The sequence below is a fragment of the Ictalurus punctatus genome, chromosome 16 (assembly GCF_001660625.3).
Source record: "Ictalurus punctatus breed USDA103 chromosome 16, Coco_2.0, whole genome shotgun sequence".
Classification (NCBI taxonomy): Eukaryota; Metazoa; Chordata; class Actinopteri; order Siluriformes; family Ictaluridae; genus Ictalurus; species Ictalurus punctatus.
This window is the reverse complement of record NC_030431.2, coordinates 8,959,770-8,977,052: the sequence shown is the minus strand read 5'-3', so window position 1 is coordinate 8,977,052 and position 17,283 is coordinate 8,959,770. Positions and strand designations below refer to the sequence as shown.

The following is a 17,283-nucleotide window of genomic DNA, read 5'->3' as shown; positions in this document are numbered from 1 at the left end:
CAAAATAATTCCTGTGTCATGTTGACATGGAAATACATAATAATATAATCAAGGATAGCAGTTGATCAGCTTATTTAAAGATGTAATTAAATGAATACAAGGTAATTAAATGATTACATTCATCATAGGTATTTGATAGCAGTTCATAATATAAGAGGGAACATGATGTAAGAGAATTTCCTTTCTTACAGTATCTCACAAAAGTGAGTACACCCCTCACATTTTTGTAAATATTTGATTATATCTTTTCATGTGGCAACACTGAAGAAATGACACTTTGCTACAATGTAAAGTAGTGAGTGTACAGCTTGTGTAACAGTGTCAATTTGCAGTCCCCTCAAAATAACTCAACACATTGCCGTTAATGTCTAAACCGCTGGCAACAAAAGTGAGTACACCCCTAAGTGAAAATGTCCAAATTGGGCCCAATTAGCCATTTTCCCTCCCCAGTGTCATGTGACTTGTTAGTGTTACAAGGTCTCAGGTGTGAATGGGGAGCAGGTGTGTTAAATTTGGTGTCATCGCTCTCGCACTCCCTCATACTGGTCACTGGAAGTTGAACATGGCACCTCATGGCAAAGAACTCTCTGAGGATCTGAAAAAAGAATTATTGCCCTACATAAAAATGGCCTAGGCTATAAGAAGATTGCCAAGACGCTGACACTGAGCTGCAGCATGGTGGCCAAGACCATACAGCAGTTTAACAGGACTGGTTCCACTCAGAAGAGGCCTCGCCAGGGTCGACCAAAGATGTTGAGTGCACGTGCTCAGCGTCATATCCAGAGGTTGTCTTTGGGAAATAGATGTATGAGTGCTGCCAGCATTGCTGCAGAGATTGAAGGGGTGGGGGGTCAGCCTGTCAGTGCTCGGACCATACGCCGCACACTGCATCAAATTGGTCTGCATGGCTGTTGTCCCAGAAGGAAGCCTCTTCTAAAGATGATACACAAGAAAGCCCACAAGCAGTTTGCTGAAGACAAGCAGACTAAGGACATGGATTACTGGAACCATGTCCAAAACTTATTTGGTTCAGATGGTGTCAAGCGTGTATGGCGGCAACCAGGCGAGGAGTACAAAAACAAGTGTGTCTTGCCTACAGTCAAGCATGGTGGTGGGAGTATCGTGGTCTGGGGCTGCATGAGTGCTGCCGGCACTGGGGAGCTACAGTGTATTGAGGAAACCATGAATGCCAACATGTACTGTGACATACTGAAGCAGAGCATGATCAGTATGCAGTATTCCAGCATGATAATGACCCGAAACACACCTCCAAGACAACCACTGCTTTGCTAAAGAAGCTGAGGGTGAAGGTGATTGACTGGCCAAGCATGTCTCCAGACCTAAATCCTATTGAGCATCTGTAGGGCATCCTCAAATGGAAGGTGGAGGAGCACAAGTTCTCTAACATCCACCAGCTCCGTGATGTCGTAATGGAGGAGTGCAAGAGGACTCCACTGGCAACCTGTGACACTCTGGTGAACAGCATCCCCAAGAGGGTGCTGGAAAATAATGCTGGAAAACAATGGTGGCCACACAAAATATTGACACTTTGGGCCCAATTTGGACATTTTCACTTAGGGATGTACTCCCTTTTGTTGCCAGCGGTTTAGACATTAATGGCTGTGTGTTGAGCTATTTTGAGGGGACAGCAAATTGACTGTTATACAAGCTGTACACTCACTACTTTACATTGTAGCAAAGTGTCATTTCTTCAGTGTTGTCACATGAAAAGATATAATCAAATATTTCCAAAATGTGAGGGGTGTACTCACTTTTGTGAGATACTGTAGATTCCCGTCATCAAATTCTTAAAGCTGGTCCACTGTCTCTATTGGTTGATGGCTTTTGTTCTAGAGACCCAAAGTAAAATGAGGAACCTTGGAGTAATTTTCGACACCAGCCTTACATTTGATTCTTTTGTTCAGAGCACTTTTAAAGCTTCCTTTTTTCACCTCAGAAATATAGCTAGACTGCGCCCAAGGCTAAACTTCTCTGTGGCTGGAAAGTTGATTAACTAATTTGTTGTCACTCGGTTGGATTACTGTAACGACGTTTTAGCTGAAGTTTCTAAATCCACAATCAACAAATTGCAATATGTTCAAAACTCTGATGCCATGATCCTGATGGGAACCAGGAAATGTGAACATATTACTCCTGTTTTGGAGTGCTTGCACTGGCTCCTGGTCAGGTTCCGTGTCGATTTTAAGATCATGATGTTGATATACAAGGCATTACATGGCTTGGCTCCTCATTACTTATCTGGTTTATTAATCCCTTACACCCCAAATCGCAGACTGCGCTCCTCACAGTGCAATTTGTTAACTGTTCCACAAACCCGCCTAAAATCTATGGGTGACGGGGCTTTTTCTCTCTACGCTCCTTCCCTTTGGAACTTTCTTTTTCCTGAACTCAGGGAAGCTCAGACCTTTTGGCATTTTTAAAGCTCAACTTAAGACACACTCTTTTGAACTTGCATTTGACTGCTGATGTCTACTTTTATTATTATTATTATTATTATTAACGTTGCTATTCTTATTAACTTTTATGTTTTATTGTCCTGTGTACTGCTTATTTGTGTACAGTGCTTTGAGAAACTGCTTAAAGGTGCTTTATAAAATAAAGTTTATTATTATTATTATTATTATTATTAAGTAGTAATTATGGGGCTAAGCATGACAGAGGCAAAGTAAGGAGATAAGCAAGCATGATTTTAGCATGGTCATGATTTCATGACAAAATGCTCAAGTTTTAAACAAAAATATGCTTTTTCATTTTTTTGAACACTAGGTGGCACTGTTCTGAAACTGTGCAGGTACCCTCAAGTCATGGTGAATTCAGAAGTTTGGTCTGAACATATTAAAGCTTTATGGAGATATAGCCTCATGTCCATTTCGGCGTGCTCACCGTTAAATTTGTTTTCCTGTTATTAGAGAACAGTTTGATGAATCAAGTTGAAACTTTTTGTCAGCATGATTTAAAGATGATCTGATTCAATTTTTGTGAAAATCAGACAAACACTCTAGGAGGAGTTAAAAAAAAGTAGGTTTTCAAACATTTCAGAATGGTAGACAGCAAGTTCAGCCAACCAATCATTGATCTTGGCATGACCGAAGGAATCTAGGAAGATCAGTGTCATGACAATAGACAAAAGTGTCAAACAATAATTGCTTAGATTTAGATTTAAGGCACTCAAAATGCTTTACATTGTATCGGGGAAATCTCCTCAACCTCCACCAGTGTGTAGAATCCTTCTGGATAATTGCGAAGTTAGCCATAGTGCGCCAGAATTCCCACCACACACCAGCTATAGGTGGAGAGGAGAGGAGTGAGAGATGTAGCCAATATAAGGGCCAATGGGGGAATTTCAGTTATACCCCTACTCTATACAAGAAATGTCCTGGGATTTTTAATGACCACAGAGAGTCAGGACCTCAGTTTCATGTCTCATCCAAAAGACGGTGCTGTTTTTAAAGTATAGTGTCCCTGTCTGGGGCATTGGGACCCACAAAGACCTTCCTAATACTTAATACCTAATACTTACTTTAATAATAATTAAACAGCCTTTTTGGGCCAAGCACCCAGACTCGTTGAGCCACACATTGACAGACATGCTACAATTATTATATAAGCAATCACAGGAAAGCAGAGCCATAACTATAGACAAAAGGATTCAAGAATGATTTAGAATTTCACACATTTACCAGTCTGTTATGGGAGAATGGATTTGAATATGAGTTCCTTTGATAACTTTTGACAGTTTTGAAGATGATGTGAGCCAAACTTGGTGAAGATTGGACAAAATTTGGAGGAGGAGGAGCAAAAAAAATGGCAGTTAGATGTAAGCATTTTTTAGCATGTTATTGTAACTTTTGACCAGTTGGTGGCACTGGTATGAACTTTGTTGCATAAACTCAGGTCATGGTGCCTACCAAGTTTTGTGTCTGTGCACAAAGTGAGGCTTACTTTGAAGATATTTGTCAAATTTGGTGATGATTGGGACAAAATTTGTAGGAGGAATAGCAAAATAAAGCGGTTTTGGTTTTTTTTGGTTTTGGTGCTGGCGCTAGAGCATTTGCTGCACTTGACCCAAATCTGGTCAGATTGTTCCTTAGACCCTCTCCAATCAGATTGCCAAATTTCACAACTTTTTCCCAGATGGTTCTATGGGCTGCCATAGACACCCTAGCCACACGAAGAAGAAGAAATGGAAGAATAACAATATGGTGCCTATGCACCTCTGGTGCTTGGCCCCTAATAATAATAATAATAATAATAATATTTCTACTAATGTTCCACATTACAAAATAATTTGGAACATTTTCATTCAACATTATATCACACAATATATGAGCCTCAATCAAAGTGCGTACAGTGCAACCTGAAGCAGCGTGAGGTTCAGCATGATTGCGATCTAGTGCATAATTCTCTCTGCAATTGCAATCACCTCCTGGAAACCAGTAGTCATATGTGTTACACTACTGTAGAGTTGTATTAAGATTATTTAAAAAAACAAACTCTCTCCGCACCATTAGTGGGGGTATATACATTAATAAAAACAATACTGAACTTTTCAAACCATGCCCGAATAACTATTAGTCTACCTGGAGTCTATTGTTTCACCTCAGAAGAGTCAGGAATAAAACTCTTAACAAATAGAACTGTCAGACCTCCTCTAGTGGAGCTCATATGAGCACCCCTCCCTCCCATTCTTTTCTTCATTCATTCTCATTGTGACAGTCCCTGTGTCTCTTGAATGAAGACATCAATGTTCTTTTGCTTAATTAATTGAAACAGCTATTCTCTTTAACTGTTACAGAAAAATGTTTGTATGTGAGTAAATATAGCAGCATATTATGTAAGAGACCACTTTTCAGACAAAAACATAATGAAGGCTGCTGGGGTTTGCTCAAAAATAAGAAGCAAGTGTGACAGTCAAAGTCTCCCAGAAGAATTGTGGCTGGTTATGTAAGATGCTCAGTAAAACTTACCAGTTAATTTCTATACAAAACTGCACAAACTGTACCTGAGAATACTACTAATTTTTTTAAAAGCAAATGGTCCCCTACACCAAATATTGATTTGGTTGAATTTATTTCTGTTTATAGCTCTTTATAGTATTTTTTTTTTTTTTTAATGTAGAAACATTTCATTTCTTTGCATGTACTAAGACTATTGCACAGTACTGTATGTCTCATGCCTCATTTATACTGAGTGCCCATCCTCACCATGCTCATTGAAAAGTGTGTAAGAAAGGGAGAACACAAAACAAACAGCAACATGGAAGAGCAGTGTGTAATATGTCATTTCAAAACCATCTTCTACTTGAAGTTCCGATCTCAGTGTAGCAACAATTCTCTTTGGTACATATATTTCCTGTGCTGTGAACTGTTCCTCCCCATCGCTTCTCATTAGTGTCCCAACAGTATTAACAAACATTTTGTGGTTAGGAAAAAAGTCTGAGACATTTTTTATATTTTTCGTCTTTTGCAAAAAGGACCTTACTTTTTCAAATGAATAAGCACTGCGTCTATTCCACCTACTCCTACTGTCAGTTGTATCACTGTCAGTAATCAACTGGACTACTTTCAGTGCAGTGTTGGGTAAGTTACTCAAAAAAGGTAATCCACAACAGATTACTAATTACTACTTTAAAATTGTAATCTGATTACAATATTGATTACTGCATGTAAAATGTAATCAGATTACTAATGACTTTACTTTCATGTTACTTTCAAAACCTATCAAACCTACAAAAATACACTACAAAGTGAAACTCATAGTTCTGTATGACATGATCAGAAAAAGTTGGATTTATCATAAAACATGCCTAGGTTGTTGTCACTGTTTATAGGACTACCAGACCGATAAAATACAAAACTTTTCTAACTAGGCTAGTTTGGTGTCGCTAGCCAAGGGGAGGCTCAGCTAAGCTATTATTGTATAGGTCTAGCTGCTATAGTGCCATGCAAAGTACATTATCTTTCCTTATGCTCTGCTCACTCATAACTGTGTGAGCTGCGTTTGGTAGAATTTAGAGCTGCCAGCCAATAAGACAAGTGTTTTTCCACGTGTTTTCCTGTAAACCCTGTCTGATTGGTCTTAACTCTATTCACTGAACATATAAAATTACAACACTACAGTCTTCTTTTACGTAGTGTTCAGTTACGTATGTAATGTTCAGTTACATAGTGACAAACCGCCCTGAGTGGAGAATTATTCGGGGGTAAGGACAAAATCTTCAGGGCCAAACGTGATTTATTTTTAAAATGCATTTTACTTAATTTTTTTTTTCTTAACAATAAAATTGTAATGCAGGTAACAATTTTATTGACATCAGTAACTGTAATCAAATTACATTAAATTACAAGGTAATGTATTACATTACTACGTTATCAGAAAAAGTAATTAGGTTACAGTAACACATTACTTTGTAACATGTTACACCCAACTCTGTTCTTATCAGCCTGTGTTTCTATCAGTTGATTGTGTTTTTCTTTGTCTGCATTTGCTTTAGGGCTTTTCCTCTTAATAGAGGGTGTTTTAAACAGCGCCTCATTACTCACATGCTCCATATCCATTCCTTCTGCCAACATACGCTCTGCAAAAGCGGCAACCTGATTTAAAGTTTCATTCTCTGCCGTTTCTGATTCCCCCAGCCCCGTATCATGAACTTCTCTACTCACACTTTCCATATAACCTCCAGCCTCAGCCAAAACTCACACTTTCAGCAGGCTCACACCCATCTTCCCTGACAGTATCCTCACCTTCTCTACTGCCTGCAGTCTCAGCATTTCTATCCTCAGTCCACTCAGGACATGAATGCCTAATGTGCCCTTCTTCTCCACATCTAAAACATTTCATAGTCTCTGAACTTGCAAACATAACATAATCAAAGCCATCAATTCTAAACCTAAATGCAACATTTAAGTCTTCCATTCCACTATTTAGACTCATGTGCACTTGTCGCATGAAGCAGACTTCATGATTTAGAAGAGGGGATTTGCAACCTGGCGGGATTTTTTTCATTGTGAAACAATTTTCCGTGCCTTCGACGGTTCTGTGATCAGAACGTCATCTGTAATGAATGGAGGGACATAAGACAGCGTGATTTTTAATTTATTTTATTTTTTTTCTAGTTGAACTTGTGGCATCACTAGAGTGAATTAGTCCTGTATACAACTCCATTTTGCACCACACTATTCACTTTTTCAATGCTGTCTAGAAAAATCACAACAGCACTGTTCATGCAGGATGCAGACATTATTCCATCATATTCCACAGCTTTCCCAACAGCCAAACTGCATTCGTCTATGGAGCAATTTACCACGGGTGCGATTTTAATACCATGCCTGCGTGAGAGCTCCTTTGGTGCTTGGACCCCTAAATATAAGATGATCAATAAGTGCATTCAGTATGTTTATATTATCAGTGTTTTTTGTGTTTCTTTTTCCAAACTTCGTATTATTTGAAATGCCCATATATTGACTCTCACACTATGATTGTTGATGGAAGACAGTATGCATAAGAAGGCAGGATCATAGAATTGGGATATAAAAACATACATATTTAGGCTAATCAAGAGAAAAATCTGTGCATCGGTTTTGTGCAGAAAGTAGTTGGGAGAACAGAAAGAATCATTTGCTACTGTTAGTAACAGCATTAATGGACTTCTGATTTTGTCGCACAGGAGAAAATGTAGTGAATTTTCTCAGCTAATTCAAGAGCTCAGCCACCGTCTTATGGAATGGGACACAAAGCACCAAAATGCCACTTCATTGTACAATTACATTCTAGGCATTTTGACAAATATTGGAATTATAGAAATACGTTTTTGAAAATGAAATCAAAGCCCTGACTTAAAAGCTTGTTTGTACTATGACTCCTGTCACCACAATAGCCTACAGATACTACATACTTAATATATTTTTAATGATTAAAGACCAGTAACAAAAAATAAAGGGAAAATGTTTTATTGTCTCTAAGAAAGAACAAGGTAAGGTTGCATATTAAAAATCATAACAATCTTGTGTGTGTGCAGGAACACCCTTTACTAGGCCAGCCCTTCTTTATGCTCCATCCTTGTCACACTGAGGAGCTTATGAGACCACTTATCATAATGGCAGATGCCAAAAAAAGGTAATATTTCACTACTGTAACACTGTCTGTATTACTAGTTATGACTTTCATCTGAAATGATTAGGGCTGCAACTAACGATTATTTTCATAATGGATTAGTTGGCCGATTTATTTTTTCTGATTAATCAATTAATCGGATGGGGGCGAATTTCCAGTACCATTTTTTTCATTTATTTAAAATAAAATCCACACACTGAGTGTTACAAATATAAACTTAAGACTAAAACTTTACACAACTTTTTGTCCAAAACAGAAAAGAACCCAATACACACACACACACACACACACACACACACACACACACACACACACACACACACACACACACACACACCAGAATATATATTACTCATTTAGGACTGTAGTTTAATTTCATGCTTTTTTTTTTTTTTTTTTTTTTTTTTTTTTTTTTGCATCTATAAAAAGTAATACATAAAAACTTGTGTGTATGTGTGTGTGTATGTTTTTATTCATTACTTTTTATGGATACACAGAAAGCACTACAGTCCTAGCAATTCCTGTTGATTGGTAGAACCTGTCATTCCCCAGGGACTGGTTCAAATACCAGGTTCAATTAAATTTTATTGTTGGTGTGACATTTAATTTGACTCTCTCTCTGAATTATCTTTGGTTTATTTTATCCATCAGTGTGACCCTTGAACTTTTCTACCACTTATAGGTCTTATTTAAATTATCATTTAATTTGTAAATTAATTTAAATAAATCGATGAACTATCGTCAGCTCAGGTAAAGTGATATTTGTGAATGCACGCAAATATCTAAATTTTAAAACATCTCATTTCAATATATTTTGATGCGTTTAACAAAATGTATGTATGTATGTATGTATGTATGTATGTATGGTGAGGAATTAGCCCGTGGAAGGGTGGTGTACAGACCCACAGGAGGCAGAAGAACGTTCACAAACGGTGGTTTATTGGTGCAAGGGTGAAGTGAGTGGGTTGTGAGGGGATGAGTGCGGGGCTTGTAGAGGCGTGACTGCCGGTGTAGCCTACTCGTGGCGGAGGCGGGATTCCCGAGACGGGGGCGAGGGTTTTCCCGGTCCGGCGTCCTCCGTAGGTGGAACTCTCACCACCCGGCGATCTCGTCCGCGCTTGCACCTTTTGTGGAGAGAGAGAGAGAGAGAGAGAGATTAGCGTGGGGCGTGGAGTTACCGTCGTGCTCGGTGATTGCGAGTCGCTATGTCGCTGGAAAACACGCACGGTGTCCGTCTTGTCGCTACGGTATTCTCCTCTCTCGTATGGCCGGAAGCGCGCCCTTTTATCCTCCCTCGCCTGAGTGGTGGAATTTCTCTGTTGGGGCCGCCAATCGCTGGCCAGTGTCGCGTCAGTCCCGCCCCGCCGCGGCGGTCCTTCCGGCTGGCGGAATGTTCGGCACGGAGCTGCCCACGTCGTGCCGGTGCGGCAGTTGGAGAAGGAGCGATTTCCTTCTTGTGTGCGCCGGCTCTCTGCCCGTCACGACAGTACCCCCCCCTCAGCTCCGAGCCTACTGCCGCTCGGTGGTGGGCCCAGAGGGTGTCTCGTCGTGAGAGCCCATCCGCGTTACCATGCTGGGCCCCCGCCCGGTGCTTAACCTGAAAGGAGAAGTCTCGTAAGGCGAGGAACCAGCGGGTTACCCGGGCGTTGGTGTCCTTCGCCTTGGCCATCCACTGCAGGGGGGCGTGGTCCATTATGAGGACGAAGTGCCTGCCTGCCAGGTAGTATCTCAGCTCCTCGATGGCCCATTTTATTGCCAGTGCCTCCCACTCGACCGCTGCATACTTCCTCTCGGCCGGGGACAGCTTCCGGCTGATGTAGAGGACCGGGTGTTCTTCCCCGTCAAAGGTCTGGAAGAGGACGGCGCCCAGCCCGGTCTCGGATGCATCAGTATGTACGGTGAACGGGAGGTCAAAGTCCGGGTTGCGGAGTACCAGCGCGCTGGTGAGGGCCCCTTTTAGGGCCTGGAAGGCCCTTTCTGCGTCGGCTGTCCACCTGACCTGGTCTGGCTGGCCCTTCTTTGTAAGGTCTAAGAGGGGAGAGGCTACAGCAGAAAAATTAGGTACGAACCTGCGGTAGTAGCCCGCCAATCCCAAGAAGGCACGTACCTGTTTTTTCAATGTCGGACACGGGTAGTCCTTCACAGCCTCGATCTTCTTTAGTTGGAGCTTCAGCATTCCCCGTCCGATGCGGTATCCCAGGTACTGGGCTTCCGTCAGCCCTAGGTGACACTCCTTTGGGTTGGCCGTCAGGCCGGCCTCCCGGAGTGCTTTCAGGACCTCCCTGAGGTGGAACAGGTGGTCGGCCCAGGTGGAGGAGTGGATGACCACGTCGTCCAGGTAGGCCGCTGCAAACTGCCGGTGGGGCCGCAGGAGGATGTCCATTAGCCGCTGGAACGTGGCGGGCGCCCCGTGCAGCCCAAAGGGGAGAACCCGATACTGCCAGTGGCCGGTGGCCGTGCTAAAGGCCGTCTTGGGCCTTGCCTCCGGTGCGAGCGCCACTTGCCAGTAGCCTTTGGTGAGGTCCAGGGTCGATATGAATCGGGCTCTCCCCAGCCTCTCGACCAGGTCGTCCACTCTGGGGAGGGGGTAGCTGTCGAACTCTGACACCTGGTTCAGCCTCCGGAAGTCGTTGCATAGCCTCATGCTCCCATCCGGCTTCGGCACGACGACGATGGGGCTGGACCAGGGGCTGCTGGACTCCTCGATGACGTGGTCCCGCAGCATGCGACTGACTTCCTCCTCGATGGCCTGGCGCCGGGCGTCAGGGACACGGTAGGGCCTTTGTCTCACCACTACACCGGGAGGAGTCTTGATTTCATGCTGGACCAGCTGGGTCATCCCCGGGGAAGCCGAAAACACATCTGCGAACTGGTCGATCAGCTCGGTAAGCTCCTGTCTTTGGGCGGGGGTGAGGTCTTCCCCTAAGCTGACCAAGGTACCCTTGCCCCGGTCCGAGTCAGCTAATAAGAGTGTTAGTGGGGTTAAACACTAATGTTTGGGTCTGGTGTGTAGTTGGCATTCCAGTTCATCCCAAAGGTGTTCAGTGGGGTTGTGGTCAGGGCTCTGTGCAGGCCACTCAAGTCTTGGCAGGTTTCTAGAATCCTAGTTATTGTAACACATCCTCTTTCAGGAGAATGATGTGTTCAAATTGTGATAATTTTGCATCATCTGACCAATGCTAAAATAAGGGAAATGATATCATTTGCAGATGCTAGTAATTCTGAATGGTATTTAATTGTTATTATGACCATAGTTTTTTCAAACTAGGCACAAGGCATTTTTTGTGTCTAACTGTAAGGACTTTGCTGAAACTACAGTTGGGTCCATAAGTATTTGGACTAGCACAATTTTCGTAATTTTACTTTTGTACACCACCACAATGGATTTGGATATGATTGAAGTGTTGACTTTCAGCTTTAATTCAAGGGGTTTTACAAAAATATTGCATTAACTGTTTGGGAATAACAACCATTTTGCATAGTCCCATCATTTTCACATGCTCAAAAGTAAATGAAAATTGAAAGAAGTCTATTTGCCCACATATACATTCAGACCAGCATCACACGCCATCACCATCCTTTCTAACACAGATGGCATTGAGCTGTTGGTCTGCTATGATTATGAAGGTGTCTATGTGAACATGTACGGGTGCATCACCAAAGACGTGGTGTTAGAGTGGGGAGAGATGCCCACTGCTGTTGCATACATTAGGTCTAATCAGATGATGGGCTGGGGCGCGAAGGCCATAGAGATCCGTTCGGTTGATACGGGCAATCTGGATGGTGTGTTCATGCACAAAAAGGCACAAATGTTTAAATTCCTGAGTGACACAAATAACAACGTGGTCTTTGCTTCTGTACGTCAAGGAGGCGTGAGTCAAATCTACTTCATGACCCTGAACCACAGCAATTTGCTCAGCTGGTAAAGCCTTTGACAAAGCGTACCGTTTATGAAACAATTGACAAGTCAGTGTCGAAATAAAATAATCAGCCTTGATATAAAATGTCTTCTTGTGTCCCATGCTCCATTAAAGCAGCAGTGCTCTTTCAATATCAGTGACCTGTGAATGCAGAGACATGAGCAGATTTGTTGAAGGGAGTGACCGTGACCTCTGCTGCTGACACATCTGCAGATGCTGGATGTCTATTCCAGACTTTTCCTGGAGATCTGTAATACTTTAAACATTCAGGGGCTCCCCTTTTCAACACTTTGTGACATGGAGGAAACTAAGCACATGAACAGTTACTAATATGGTTTATGTAAATGTATTTGTGCAGAACTCTGTAAGGGGAATGTGCATGTTCTCTCTCTCTCTCTTTCCACACTCGAGGGAAAGCAGGGGTAGCACTTCATGGCAGCACGTGAAGGAGCTCTTCTTTTTTTCATGTGAGTTTGTCAACTTACAAAACATATTGTATTATTGTGGTTGCTGGTAGTCCATCTTATTTTGGGGGATTACTACTAGTGTTTTTAACAAAGTTGACTTTTTGTTGAGATTTTACACTTTTGAACTTAAAAACAATGTTTCATACACAGTACATTGAGTGTTTTTAGTTGCACCTGCTTTTGCATAGCACTTGATAGATAAATTCTTAGTTTCCTTGTGTGTGTGAATGTGTGAATGAGAAACAGTGTAAAGAACCGCTAAGGTTAAATAGGCACTATATAAGTGCAGACCATTTACCATAATTGGAAAATTGACTTACATGCAGTTTCATGGCCATGTGTGGCCTGTTTCCCCATTATTTCATGGCAAATTAAGGAGATCAAAGGTTTGGAGTTGATTCCAAGTGTTTAATTTGCATTTGGTAGCTGTTCATGGGAACTCTCAATAGGTGGTCCACAGAGGTGTCAATGCAATTGAAGAACCCCATCATTAAGCTGAAAAACAAAACAGACCTATCAGAGAGACAGCAGAAACTTCAGGAGTGGCCAATTCAACAATTTGGTACATTCTTAAGAAAGGAGGAATGCACTGCTGAGCTTAGCAACACCAAAAGGCCTGGAAGACCACAGAAGACGACTAAAGTGGATGATCACAGAATTCTTTCCTGGTTGAAGAAAAACCCCTTCACAACATCTAAACAAGTCAAGAACACGCTTGAGGAGGTAGGCATATCCTTGTAAAAGTCTGCCATCAACAGACGCCTTCATGAATGTAAATACAGAGGGTTTACCTCAAGATGAAAAACACCGGTAACACTTAAGAACAGAAAGGCCAGATCAGACTTTGCTATAAAAAATATTTAAAAAAAAAAAAAAAAAAAAGCCAGCCCGGTTCTGGAACAAGATTCTTTGGACAATTAAAACCAAGATTAATTTGGTTTATCAGAATTATGGTATTATGTGTCAGTGTGTTTGCATTTGTGTGCTCCCTGTCTGTTCCTTTTTCCACAGTTTGTTTGGTAGGTGGATACATGTGGCAGTCACCATTACTGGTTAACAAGACTTGATCAGTGGGACCTATCAGTTTAAAAGCAACACGTTGAAGCCCTTATGTCAGCCTCTTGGCTCACTGTTAGCCTGTTGTTTTGATTGTTGGTTTGTTTGTTGCTCTGTTCTCCCTTCCACCTTTATGCCAGCTCCCTTGATTTGAGAATATGGTAATATGCACATCCCAACATCCCATCACACAGTTTTTGAATGTCTAGACAGACTAGGTTAGAGGGCGGTGCCACCCCTGTCCACACATCTCTCCTAGGTGAGACTAAGTTCCCTGTCATCCTAGTTTTGTGGTTGTTCTTTTTCTACTCTCTGTAAATGCCAGTCTTGCCGTTGTGTGTCAGAAATAAAAGCTATAACCATACCTCCACCATCACTGTCATCCAATCAACCTGCAATCTTAAATTGTTATTATTCTTGCACTCACCATAGACCTTTGTCTTCTGTGGGAACATAAGATAGGAAGAGAAGAGTATGGAGAAGCAAAGGAAGGGCTCATGATCCAAAGCGTACCACATCATCTGTCAAACATGGTGGAGGAAGTGATAGGGCATGGGCATGTAGGGCTGCCAATGGAAATGGGTCACTGGTGTTTTTTGATGATGTGACTGCTGATAGAAGTAGCAGGATGAATTATTAAGTGTACAGAGCCATACTTTCTGCACAGATTCAGTCAAATGCTGAAATGCAAAACTGATAGTACAGTGCTTCACAGTGCAGATGGATAATGACACAAAACATACAGCGAAAGCAACACAAGAGCTTCTTAAGGCAAAGAAATGGAATGTGATTAAATGGCCGAGTCAGTCCTCACCTCAGTATGGTTTTCAATTACTGAAGAGAAAACTGAAGGCAGAAAGACCCACCAACAAGCAGCAACTGAAGGCAGTTACAGTAAAGGCATGGCAAAGCCTCTCAAGCGAGGAAAATCAGCATTTGGTGTTTGTCCATGGGTTCCAGACTTCAGGCACTCATTGACTGCAAAGGATTTGCATATTTATAATTGTTAGTTTGTCCAATTCCTTTTGAGCCTGTAGAAATGTGAAAATGGAGGGACTATGTTTTTTTTTTTTTTTTTTTTTTTTTTAAAAAAAAAAAAAAAAAAAAAAAAGGGTTGTAATTCTTAGTTAATGCAATATTTTACAAACTGGCCATATATAGAATGTAGCCTGGTTTGAGAGTAGTGCAGTCTATGCATGACTTTATATAGGACACAGAAGAATATATCCTTCTGAGTCACCCCTGTGTATTAAATGTAAGTCCAAGGAGGGAGCATTGGCTAATTTATTTTGGTTCTGCCCAAAAATGTGAGTTCTGGTCTGACGTTTTTTGATTTTGCTCAAAGGTATTTAAGACTGATTTTTCCCCATGACCCCTTGTTGCCCTATTGGGCTGGTCCCCTTATTTGGAGGCCTACAGTCTTAATCAAACGCAGACAGGTCATCCCATACTGAAAATAGCATAGAAGACAGTCTTGAGGACATGAAACAAAGAGTTTGTACCCAAATTTGAGATGTGGTAACAGAGCTTAGTAGTGTGTTACATATGGAGAAAATTAGATATGAAATTGCTGGTAAGCCAAGGAGATTTTTACAGATCTGGAAGCCCTTTTTTAATATATTGAAGGTGGTCACTGATCATTGATTTCAACACACTGGATATACTCATTAAAAGGTGTAGTAGAACAAATAACATCTAGACATGTGCTATAGCCCAGTCTTTTCAAAACTGGGTAATCTATTATCATCATCTATCATAATCCATCATTGGTACTGGAACCTTGTTTTAGGTACTATTTATTTAGTTTATTTGTTATTTTGTTTATTTCTATCTTTTATTCTCATTGTGCATGTATGTATGTATGGCTAATTATTTATTTATTATTTGTTTATTTGGTTTCTGATTGTCTGGCATATTGAGGGGTGTGGTTGGTGGGTTTAGCACCACTGTTTTTGTTTGTTTGTTCTTTGTAACATGAAAAGCTTTTAAATAATTTTAGTGGTGTTTTTAAAAACAACCTCAACAGGTTACTAAGTAGTGTATATTTTTCACATTTCATGCTTTGTGTTCTTACAGGAAAGTGAACTACATTGCCACATGGCTGAGTGTGGTAGGGCCTGTGGTGGGATTGGATGTGCCACTTAGCTATCACACAGCATTGACTGCTCCTAATTGACTCATGAACATCCCACTGAACTGTTAGAGCTTAATGATCAGTATGCTCCTTTTATCCTCACGATACCTCTCATCATCTGCACATCTGGTGAAGAAGTGGAAAAAAAGACATGAGAGAGTCTCTTACACGGCTCTTGCAACTCCTACGATTTCGTTCAAACATTGTCAATTAATTTACTTATCGCCACTGACTAAACTGAGCTTTCAAAATATGCCCTTGTATCCTTTGTATCTTTATTTTTTTCTCTTATATCTTCATTTTTGTGTATTTTTCTTTTTTATTTAAACAGACATGATAGATAAAATTGACAAAATTGACAGCATCAGAATTCCAGTTTGCCATTGTCTCTGTGCCCATGAAATCCCCCAGATCTGTGCCATTACCTAACAAAATGCTAAACAAATATTTGTGACTGATAAATATTGTGATTATGTTTGAGTCCTGAACACTAACTGGAAGGCTATTCCTTAGTTGGGGGCTTTGAAGGAATTTAGCTAATCAGTCTATCAGATGTGCACATTTTGATTACAGCTATAGTGAGCTCAATCATGATTTTTATAAGCAATTCATAACCACAGTTAGGATTGTAATAAACTGGATCCATAGTGGAGGAGGGAGGGTGGGATATGGTTCTAGCCTGGTTAAAAGGCTCCCCTTTGTATACCCCTTGACGGAGTACATCATGTGGAGCCACTCCCTATTGTTCTTGATGTAGGAAAATTTTCCCTCCTTCTCCCACCTCAGCTTTAATTTTTCATACAGGGCCTCTTGGACCCTGAAAAGTTCTGTGGCCTCCATGTCTTGTTCCACTGCTTCCATGTTTGGGCGGAGTATTCTGTCACGTAGCGGTAACCTAGGCGGAAGCAAGTGCAGATAAAGATGTTTTATTGAGGAGGCAGGCAGACAAATCCAAATCGTAAGACAATAGCATGGTTGAAATAACAGGCAATGGGTCAGGCGATTGGCAAACGGGCATAAACTGGGCTAGGCTGTAATCTAAAACGCAGAAACTAGAAACAAGGTCAATCACAGGAAACATGAAATGATAACTAGAAAACGAGAAATGAGAGCTAGGTACAGAGATAATTCAATACTACGCCAAGTGCACAGAAACATGAGGGGTTTAAATGACTAACGTCATAATGGTTAAACGCAGACAGCTGGAAACAATAATGACACACCTAACGGAAACCAACCAATGACTAAACGGGGGCAGAGATAGAACATCATCATAAACATGTGTCCACAGTAAACAATGGAAAAGCATGCGCTTGCTGAGCACTCGTGCACCTGGCTCGTGCATGCACGTGCACTCTGGCTTTCTGAGCACATTGCAAGCTGCAGCGCTGTCTAAAGGGGAGATAATGACACCGAGTTGGTGGATCTAGAGCCTGTCTCAGGAACACTGGGAGCAAAGCAGATACACCGATCAGCCATAACACTAAAACCACAGACAGGTGAAGTGAATAACATTAATTATCTCGTGATAGTGGCACTGGACAAGGGGTGGGATACATTAGGCAGCAAGTGA

General features: G+C 41.4%; 1 protein-coding gene across 9 annotated transcripts in view; it reads left to right on the top strand.

Annotated features, from left to right (window-relative positions):
- The window catches only part of atg10 (ATG10 autophagy related 10 homolog (S. cerevisiae)), a 50,589-nt gene extending 34,515 nt beyond the window's left edge, over positions 1 to 16,074 (top strand). For 5 of the 9 annotated variants that reach the window (XM_047160642.2, XM_047160644.2, XM_047160645.2 and 2 more), the window contains 3 exons: positions 8,039 to 8,136; positions 12,970 to 13,243; positions 15,653 to 16,074. In XM_047160642.2, coding sequence (XP_047016598.1) covers positions 8,039 to 8,136; positions 12,970 to 13,243; positions 15,653 to 15,721 — 441 coding nt within the window. In that variant the 3' untranslated portion in view covers positions 15,722 to 16,074. The remainder of the gene's footprint in view (positions 1 to 8,038; positions 8,137 to 12,969; positions 13,244 to 15,652) is intronic. The other 4 variants (XM_047160647.2, XM_047160646.2, XM_047160650.2 and 1 more) reach the window with 2 other exon arrangements.
- Positions 16,075 to 17,283: the final 1,209 nt, after the last annotated feature.